The following is a 9,940-nucleotide window of genomic DNA, read 5'->3' on the forward strand; positions in this document are numbered from 1 at the left end:
TTCGAGGGCTGAAGACATCGTGATGTTCCCTCTTGATACGTCCATAACAAGGTTATTTAGGTGAGGGCATTGTGGTAGCTGTCGTATAGCTTCTAATCTCACTTTCTCCGCAGCTGCTCTAAATAGATATATTCCTGAAAATGTCTTGAACTTTCTCAGATCAACGGCGCTAATTGCGTGCCTTAATTACGGCGCAAGCTTCAGGTCGAACCCCCTGATTTCGGTGGAGCAGACCAAACTGCTCCACGGAGCCGCCTTTGCTCGTCGAATGCTCCAAATCTGTAGCCGGAACAAGCGATGAGCGATTCAGATCTGCCTTTCGAATAAATTTCCTCCGAAAAAAGTACAAAAAGCTAATGTGGAAGGGCTGCGGATCTGCGATTAGAATTCACCATAAGAAAGACACACTGTAAAAAAAGTGTGTAAAATTACAGGCGTTTTTGCAGAAATTTACTGTTGCCGCACGGAAAAAATCTGTTACTGGAAAAAACAGAAAGGTGATCAAGGAAAAATACAGACATTTTCTGTTTTTGACCGCCGTGGTCTAGTCACGTGCGTCTCTATTAAGAAGTAAGCTACGAATAATGCACCTGAACACCTTAAAAAACATCCGTTTATTTTTTAAAGCCTAGAGTGTAGTAAACTAAATTTTTCGCACAACTAGTACTATGTGGTTGCTTTTGATGCGGAGCTGCACTTCGCAAGATGACTTCCGCATGAAGAGGGGCTTGGTGTCTTCGTGCATCGATTTATTCGTTTCATTTGGAAAGGTGAGTGAACAAACAATCTCTGCCACTTGATACAGACAGTGTGATTTGCTTTGTGTCACCGGTGGAAATCTCTAAACTATATTGTAGATGTTGCGTGCGATGGAGGTGGATTGCTGTAGCGAAATATTAAGGCATGGGCACATAGCTCGCATCTCACTAAATAGCGGGAAAGCCCTAGCCCTGCGTAACTTTCATCCTCCGCCTTGCGGTTTCAAGCTGCCTACGCTCCGTAAACTGTTCATGGTGAAGGTGCAGCTTTGACACGCAGTTAAAAGTTAAAACGAACAGGACGAGCGCTCACGCGCGAATCACTTGCCGCCGCGGACGCCGCCGTAGCGGCAAGCGTCGTGTGTCTATTCCATATTTCATTGTGCTAGCTTCTAAATCGTGCCGCGGCCTCGCTACCGCAACCACGCAGCCCTTAATTTTCATCGCATTCACGATAGCATCTAAAGGCTATCTGAAATCTTTGCAGCGTGTTTTAACGTGGTGTGTGCGTTAAATTTGAGATCTGCCAGGGCTCGGGTTCTCGCTTGAGCTTCGACTCGCGGCATTGGCCGCCGCGCCAACTGTCGTCATTCGGCCGGCGCACCGGCCACTCGCGCGAGCCGAACCAGTCTCGCGAGCCGAACCAGTCTCGCGAGATTCCAGCCCTGCGCCAGCTTGTCGTTTCGAATGCAGCGGCATCGCATCTTGCTCACGCGGAGCTACGGCTGAGCGGAGGCCGTTCGGCTCACGGTATCTTTGAACTCACGAGTGTTCAGACTCTGCATGCGTACGCGAACTTTCTCGAGTAAACAAAGCTGCGGTCTTGGCCCTTGCCTAGCTGTCGACAAGCAACGTCGACCCGGAGGTGGATCGTTCGTTTCCAGCTTTGCGGTTGCTACGCGGCCTTCGCTCCCCCGTGTATTGCGGTGGAGCATGTCTTCGCCTCAGTAGGCTCGGCGGCCTGGTCGCCGCCGCTGTATCGGCATAAGCGTCAAATAGATTCCACACGGCTTTTGCTATGGCTGTGAAATATAATCTGAAAATTTTAATGTTGAATACGCTGTTTGATCTGTTTGTCGGCTAATGAGACTACCATATTGGACATATCACGTATTACGGACAGTTCTGGACGGTGAGATGCATGTTATGCGGGGAACGGGTCGTCGGTCACCCGCAAGTGTCAGTTCTCTTCGGAGGCTGGCGCAGAATTGCAAACGGCGTAGATGCTTGACAGCATGCTTAAATTACAATGAAATGAACACTACCTGAACTCGAGGTAAAAGGACTAAATACTGACACTTAATTACCGACCCTTAATTAGCGATAAACAATTAGTGAATAAAATGGCTATAAATGCTCCGAATGTAATCAGACGAACGGTATTTGACCTGGAGGTAGTAAAGGAGAAATGGTGACCTCTCATAAGTGACCCTTCATTAGTCAAAAGCAATTAGGGAATTAAATTACCAGAAAATCAACCAAATCAACAGTACTTGAACTTGACATAATAATTTAACAATTAGTAGTACCTGACTAGTGACTGCTAATTAGTGAAGAGTAATTAGTGACTTAAATAACCAAAATTCTCCAAATGTAATCAAATTAACAGTACTTGAACTGGACATTGCAGAGAACTAAATATACTTGTATTGAATAAAACTGATTACTTATAATCAGTTTTGGTCCAGTTTGGCTGAGGTCAATTTTTGGGTGAACCATGCTGAAATTTGGCGGTGGCCCGGGCACCAAATTCCAAGTCAACTCATGTTCGGGTCATGGTTGCCCTTGTTATGGCTATCATGTATAGGCACAGTGTCATCACTATGCTTGGCTAACTGTTATAGTGTTCCTATGCAGCTGCTGCTATGCAGCTGCTGCTATGCAGCTGCTTCACAAGTAAGCAAGAGCAGAATTTTCTTGGGGTAGGAACCTCCGGATTAGTGCTTTCGCGCTAAAAAACTGGCAGAAATGCATTCACAACCTGAGCGGAAGGCTCCCGGCCTTTGTAAAGTAGTAGATACTAACTTAAGGCATCCGCAATCACGCTGCAGCTCAGTCAAGAGAGCCTGTAACTAAGCCAAAATAAAACCGCAATCATCACGCACTAGTGCATGGCCGCAGTATTCAAAGCAAATGCGACGATAGAAGTACAACGTGGACTAGCTAACACTGATCATCCATTTACTTTGCGTGACAGATGCATATATCAGAGAACAAGCCTAAATAACAGCTCCTATGTAAGGCACTGTTTGGGTTTCAGTATAAAAAAAGAAAACGACTTCTACCATGTTCAGGACAGGTGTGTTCAAGCTTATGTATTCAAATGCATGCTGTTCACAGTACAAATTAGTATCTACGGTGCTGCTATACTAATTGGTTGAAAGTCGGCATGCGAGGCGTCTCCCAATTAATGATTGATCAGAAATTGTTCTTTTAGTTACTGCGCCAGCAGTTACAAGTGCAATGGCTATGAGGCTCCAAGATATCATCGAAGATTACATGACAAGCAGAGCAGCTCTGTTCCCAAATATTCCATTGAGGCCAAAACACCATTACCTTCTTCACTATCCAATGCTTATTATGCAGTTTGGTCCCCTGATCAGATTGTGGACAATGCGATGCGAGAGCAAACACAGCTACTTCAAGAAATGTGCTAGAAATTGTCAAAATTTCAAGAATTTGACGTTGACTTTATCTCAGCGGCATCAGCTTTTCCAAGCTTATAAGAACACAGGAAGCAGTACTGACGTTCTCGACAATGCATCTACTTTCATGATCAGCCTTTGCAGTCCTGAAATTCAGAATGAAGTTCGGGAAGTTGTTTCTGATGAAGGGGAAATTTTCTCAACACAGCAAGCAACTATTCGGGGTCGGTTGTATGAGTGCAAAATGCTAGTTGTAATGTCACGGCAGAACGGCGAACTAAAGTTTGGGGAAATACAGCTGATCCTGTCGAAAGATTCCCGGCATTTTTTTCTTGTAAAAACTGTTAGTACATCGTATGAACCAGGAATGCAGTATTTTAACATCTTAAGTAATGACGGTCCAATCAAGTGCATTGAGCTCGACAGCTTGCTTGACAACACACCATTAATCCAGTACAACCTTGCCCGCTGCAGTTATCCTGTTTTTGTTTTGAAGCATGGATTACTTGATGGAGTTTGAACTGTGTTTCAGATAGCTGCAATGGAGTTGGAACAACGAATTTTCAACTGGCTGCCAGCCCTGGACAAGGAGATTGTAGAGCTGACAGCCCAGAAGCTGCAGCAATGTGGTGTAGAGTCCCTGGAACATCTGAAGTATGTGGTTGAAGAGGATTTGCAATTTTTAAAGCCCATCAGCAGAAGGATTCTTCTTGAAAGGTTTCACTCAGCGGCTACGCCCAACCCACCAGTGTCACTTTCTCCCAACGACATTCAATCGCCTACAAGCACACAGTGTGCAAGCTTTTCTACACCTTGGGAGGTTTTCCCACCACAGCTTATGAAGGCTTGCCAAGAAGGGAAGCGTCCAGTAAAGAGCGACTTGAATGAAATGGTACGACTTGTGAGTGACCATATTCTTGCCATAAACAGGAAGCCAGGTCGCAAGATCTTGAGGGCCATCGCAGCTGAAATTGTGAGCCATTACCCGAAGACATTCGAGGACACCCTAAATGGGGCAGTAATTGGCTCGGGTATTGAGACACTCTTGTGGAAACTTGAAAACTGTGTTAACAACAAATGAAGGCCAAGCTCTGAGCAGCCACATCAGTTCGAACCAGACGATGAACTGGACTTGAGTGTCAAACGAGTGAAGATTCAGAGAGACTCATATGGGTGTGTGGCATGGCAGCCAAAGCTTCCATCTGAGGAGACTGCTGACTCACAGGAGAAGAAAAAAGACGACTTGCTGTCGCAGTTCAGGCTTGCGTTTCCAGATGAGACCATGGTTGCACAGCTCATGTCAGAGACTTATGCATCACAACGTCAGCTTATCAATGCATCCAAAAATATTCGAGACATTGAGCGAAGCTGGCCATTTCTGTTTCAGGCAAAGCACCTGACCAACCACGTAAACATCTTGCTAGGCTCAAATGTTGCAAAGACTTTCGATGACCGACTAAAGACTGTTGGACGGCAAGTTTTTCGTTACGCACACAGCCAAGTAAAAAAAGAATGTGTGAAGTCTTGTCTCCAAGAAATAGAAGCTGCCAAAACTAACAGGAAGTCAATGGCAGTTGAATACGGAGCCATGCCACTACTACTGCTCGCAATCTTCAGAAGACAAAGAGCTGTTTTACAAGCTAACAGAGGTAAAAACTGATAAATGTAGTTTGCATTATTTCCTTGCAGTCGTCGCACGTTAATGCACAATGTGAAGTGTCCCATTAATTTATTCCTCCCAATAATCAAGTCAGCACTGCCTTTTATAACAGTAGTGCAGTGATTGTTTTACCCACGTCTCTAACATCTGTACTGAGATAACAGAAAAATCTGGAAGTTTTATGTCAACCTTGCCCATAAACAAAAATTTATCCTCAAAGCCAGCAGACTTGCTGCGGTGTGTTTTAGCGTGCGACGCAATGGTAACTCATATTTAAGTGAAATGGCGTCTGTGTTGAGGACTTAAGGCAACATTTTTCTTTTATTACATGCCATTGACTGATCCTAATGCTAATGCACATGTGAATTGGATTTTTCATATAAGGAGATGGCCAGCGACGATGACTTGGGGGATCTGCCAAGCTGTCCTTTCATCTGCGTGAAAGGTAAGATACTGATGACTGACTAAAGGGGCAGTTCTTAAAAAAATTGCTGAAAAATGCACTAAATGGTGCTACCTTGTCCGAAATGCAAATCTTTATTTTATTAGACAAATGTATGCAATTTATTAAAATACACTTCCCGCTGATTGAAATGCTTAATGAGTATTGCTGGCTCGATGTGCCTATCATATATAGGTCAATGCAATCTTCGTCGTTATCCCTTCCTCGTTATTCACTTATCCTCCTAAACCTAATGGTGATGGACCCACCCCTCTGAATAAAGACTTTACGTGTAACTGAAAGACATAATAAAAAAAGGACAAAGCGAATAATAATGCTTCCTTCCAACTCTTTTCCAGGATGGACTTTTCTCACTGCTAATTCATACACAATCTGCGTGGACACCCATCCAGTGCTTCATGCATCGAAGCCAGACGAGGCCTTCAAGCTGCTGTTCTTTGCCCATTTTGCTTTTAACATCCAGTACCAGAAGGAGACGAGCCTGTGCTTGGAATTCACACAGAGGTAAGAACTGAAGCCAATGTTCACTCACCTGTACACTTGCCTGACGTCACAGCACGCCCTGTGCAAATGCATACTGCAGTCTGCCAATCTTCCAGAACCTTATTTAGAAAAGCGGTTACTACGCTGCTAAACTGAGTGTACGCGAAGAAAATGCACTTCAACTGAAAAGCTTTTTGAACAGTGTGCGTGTTCATCGAGAATATCATACTGTCAATGAAGTTTGCTTATAGAGGTGAAAGTTGGCATTTCTTCAGTTTGGCATTGAACTAGCACTGGGACGCAATAATGCTAAAGATATTTGGTAGTGTGCTGTAGTATAGGAGCCGCTGCGAAGAAAATTTGCTTTAAGGTAGGGAGATTTAGCAACATTGTAGTACAAGAAATTAATAATTGATTTACCATTGACTGACGTAATAACATGCCCTCATTATCCAGTCTCATTTTTGAAAATATGTGTCAAACAGCGAGACGTCATAAAGAAACCTTTTATCTCTATAGTTAACAGTACAGCAGCAGCTTGGGATCACGCCTGTGTGCTGTCTATTAGTTCTGCTGGAAGGCTAATGCAAGAGCATACAGACAAGGATGCATTCTAGTAAATGTGAAGGTCTGAGATCAGGTATTTTGTTTGTTTTGTTATAATAAAGCACAACACCAAAAACAAAGCAAGTGACAAGCACGCAACTGTATTATAAACGTTAATTTTTTTTTAACCTTTGCAGCCTTCTATTTTAAAAAGTGTGAGAAATGCGCCGGTGCTTTCTATTGTGCTGGATTGTACTGCAAAGTGGACATTATGTACCTCATAAGGATGAATAATTAGACGATTAAACAGCTTAAATTAGCTAACAAACTTTACTATTTCTGCTTTTTAAAGGGAAGGTTGTATTGCAAAATTTATCTGGCAACATCGAAGGCTAAGCTTATTTTTAAATTTTGTTACTCGGCAATGTATTTCGAAGTATCGAAGGAAACCTTGTTCAATTGGCTGGCCCACTTTACCTATCTATACAATGCCGTAACTGCGCATCGTATTCTTGCCGAAATCTAGTTAACTTATACATCATAAAAATACACTAACTGTGCCTGTACTTGCTGCATGCATTAGAAGTGCAAGAAGCGATTTTTCTATGAATATGCAATGGTGGAAAGCTGACTCAACGAGCTTTCGTATGTGTATTTTTGTTGGTCGATGTCTGGAATGATACTGCCATTTAGGAGTATTTAAAAACAGCTCATATTCAAAGTTGACGACCATCAATTTTGCAACATAACCTACCTTGCTTCTGAGATGAAAAATAGAAAAGTCAGTCAAAGTTAATTATGTAACTACAGATACATTTGAGGCACCTAATGTCTGCCTTGCTGTACAGTCCAGCTCAGAAGACCACACCGAAGTAGCTAAGTATTTAAAACATATCTTCAAAAGTGACAAAAATCACCCTGTATATAAAATATCAATCGGAAGGAAAAAAATGTCTCTCCCGCTCTTTTTCTGCCGCATCTCACACACACACACTTAAGGTAATGGAATCGGGGTACGGATTTCAGGCTGTTTTTTATGAGAGGGGTGCGTCCTGACATGGCAAACCGTTGTAGCAAGGTAGGCAAAAGAGACCTAACGTTTTATTAAAGCACGTTTCTCCTTGTTTTATCCGTTCAATCCTCCTCCATTCATAGGGCCACATGTACTGTAGTGGCTATGAGTTCCTAGGGCGCATAAGCTACGAACTAGTCCGACACTTTTATCATTACCCACTGGATCAAAACCTCACTTGTGGAGATGAAAGTCGATCTCAAGTAATTCAATATGTGGTAGTAAAATGAGGTGATCACTGAGAAGCAAGGTGCTTAAATGACTTCAGTAGCATCCTAGATACTTCTGTTTCCAATGGTACCTGTATGACCGGAAACTCCAACACATGCCTCGTAAACAATGACATTGTAGAAGCATCGTATGCTCTTTCCGCCCAGCACTGCCTGTGAGTCATGCTGATCTGTGGTTGTTGATAAAACGAATCTTTCTACTTTATCGCTATGAGGAGCTTGAAAAGAAGGTTTGAGCAGCAAAGTGATGCCTCACAAAGCTAGAGTTTTATTTCTGGGTGGGAACAGGTAAGATATTAGTGTTTTTTTTTACTTAGCTTTTACCCCTCACAACGTAGCGGATCATATATGAGACCTGATTTTTTTAACACATCCGCCCTTGTCAGAGTGGTTGTGCAAGTGTAGAACGAATATATTTTTGTCTTTCAACTATAAAAATTAAGTTTTTGTGCCTGGTCGTTAGTGATAGCTCGTGGCTCCTTGTTTCATTGCTATTGCAGGTATTAATCCTGCAAGAGGAACAAAGGTGCAAAAGAATGGCGGGAAGCAGCACTGCCTGTCACCAAGAGTGGCTGCACTCGCAACGGCTTTGAAAGACTATGACTTTTAGATTTTTAGTTTCTGTTGCTTGTGTTGTATAACATTTTATTATGTTGGGCTCAGAAATAGTCTTCGAGCTATAGAAGACTGCTGATGCTGATGTGACTTTCGATTTAATAAAGTGTTCATTCATATCAAGCTGCTTGGCTTTTGGTTCTCAGGCAATGCTATACTGATGAAAATCAGTGTTGTGCAAACGTTTCATATTTAGATATTCTTAAATTACTTCACGCAACTTCCCTCGAGCAACGAATTATGTAATATCACACTTTCATTGGCATAAATGACGCAAAGATCATATTTGTAATTTAATGAGCCCTTGTGCTTGCACAGAAACCGTATTTTGTGGGGGGGGGAAAAAATTGTAATAAAAGAACAACTAATAGTAAACAGAACATTGCAAGAATTTCAAATATATTTTCTGCAAACCAAAAAGAAAATTGTGTGTAAATTAACAGGGCAGCCAAAAACAGACAACTAAACTCAATTTGCAGTCACAGATTTTCTGTACATGATAGAAAAGAAACATTGTAAAATAACAGAATAACTGAAAACAGAAAAGTGAATTTCACAGATTTTCTGTACATGACAGAAAAGAAACACTGTAAAATAACAGAATAACTGAAAACAGAAAAATGAATTTCACAGATATTTTACAAGCTTTCAGTAAATAATGAGAAAGAAAAACCTGAAAATCACAGACTTGCTTTGAAACAGAAAATGAAATTTCACAGAAATTTTACAGGGATTTTCGGTAAATGATAAAAATCTAACATTGTAAAATAACCGAAAAACTGAAAAACAGAAAACAGAACTGTACAGACATTTTCTGGCAGGACAGCTGCCAGAAAATGTCTGTTTTTTTTGGAAAAAATTTTTTACAGTGCAATTTAAACTCCTTTTCTGAAACATAATTTCACCTATGAAAGTTTTAAGCACTATGCAAGTGGGGCTTGTTAATTGATATGGCTGATAAAGCATGCACTATTGTATGCATGCATTGTAGGGGATTTTCACATAGAGCGTGCTTCACTAAACTGGGCCTTCACTGTTCTAGTGGACGCCACGACGGACAAACCTGCTCATCGTAATCCACGTGCTAAAGCGGCGGTGGCGTTATCGTTTCCATCGCATCTCCTGCCTTCGTCACCGCATTCACACGTAGAAACTACAACGGCGCACTGTGATAGCGCACTGCGCCCAATTTTCACCGACTAGGGCCACCTGCATCGGCGGTGGCTCTACAGAAAAGCCTTCGAAATTCGTGGTTAATTGGGATTTGCGTCTACCGTGTACTTCACTTAAGTGCGCCTTCATTGTCCTAAGTGAGTGGAAACACTGCAACTGAATATATTTTCTTCTAGGTCCTTGCCGCAAATAGCAGTATAAATGTGAAGCTTCTCTGTGCGCTTTTTAAATGGGTGTTGACACTGCCACATACCGCGCACGAATCGGCTGCTGCAGCCCGAGGGTATACCGTCTC

General features: G+C 42.3%; 1 protein-coding gene across 3 annotated transcripts; it reads left to right on the forward strand.

Annotated features, from left to right (window-relative positions):
* The first annotated feature begins 540 nt into the window (after window positions 1-540).
* On the forward strand, window positions 541-8,595 carry LOC144106586 (uncharacterized). Of its 3 annotated transcripts, XM_077639434.1 has the most exons (5): window positions 684-770; window positions 3,936-5,052; window positions 5,448-5,508; window positions 5,865-6,030; window positions 8,358-8,595. In XM_077639434.1, the coding sequence occupies exons 3-5, from the start codon at window positions 5,451-5,453 to the stop codon at window positions 8,362-8,364; spliced, it is 231 nt and encodes a 76-aa protein (XP_077495560.1). In that variant the 5' UTR covers window positions 684-770; window positions 3,936-5,052; window positions 5,448-5,450; the 3' UTR covers window positions 8,365-8,595. The 3 variants fall into 3 exon arrangements, 2 of the variants coding, with proteins under 2 accessions (XP_077495559.1, XP_077495560.1); XR_013309055.1 differs by lacking the exon at window positions 8,358-8,595 and having other exon boundaries at window positions 541-770; window positions 5,865-6,838; XM_077639433.1 differs by lacking the exon at window positions 3,936-5,052 and having other exon boundaries at window positions 541-770.
* Window positions 8,596-9,940: the final 1,345 nt, after the last annotated feature.

Source organism: Amblyomma americanum, chromosome 10 (assembly GCF_052857255.1).
Source record: "Amblyomma americanum isolate KBUSLIRL-KWMA chromosome 10, ASM5285725v1, whole genome shotgun sequence".
Lineage (NCBI taxonomy): Eukaryota > Metazoa > Arthropoda > Arachnida > Ixodida > Ixodidae > Amblyomma > Amblyomma americanum.

Bases quoted from the DNA above. Each gene is read 5' to 3' on its own strand.
- LOC144106586 (XM_077639433.1), top strand. From the start codon at position 669: ATGTGGTTGCTTTTGATGCGGAGCTGCACTTCGCAAGATGACTTCCGC. The intron at 771-5,447 runs GTGAGTGAACAA...TTTTCATATAAG, and splicing joins TATTCGTTTCATTTGGAAAG to GAGATGGCCAGCGACGATGA. The intron at 5,509-5,864 runs GTAAGATACTGA...ACTCTTTTCCAG, and splicing joins TCCTTTCATCTGCGTGAAAG to GATGGACTTTTCTCACTGCT.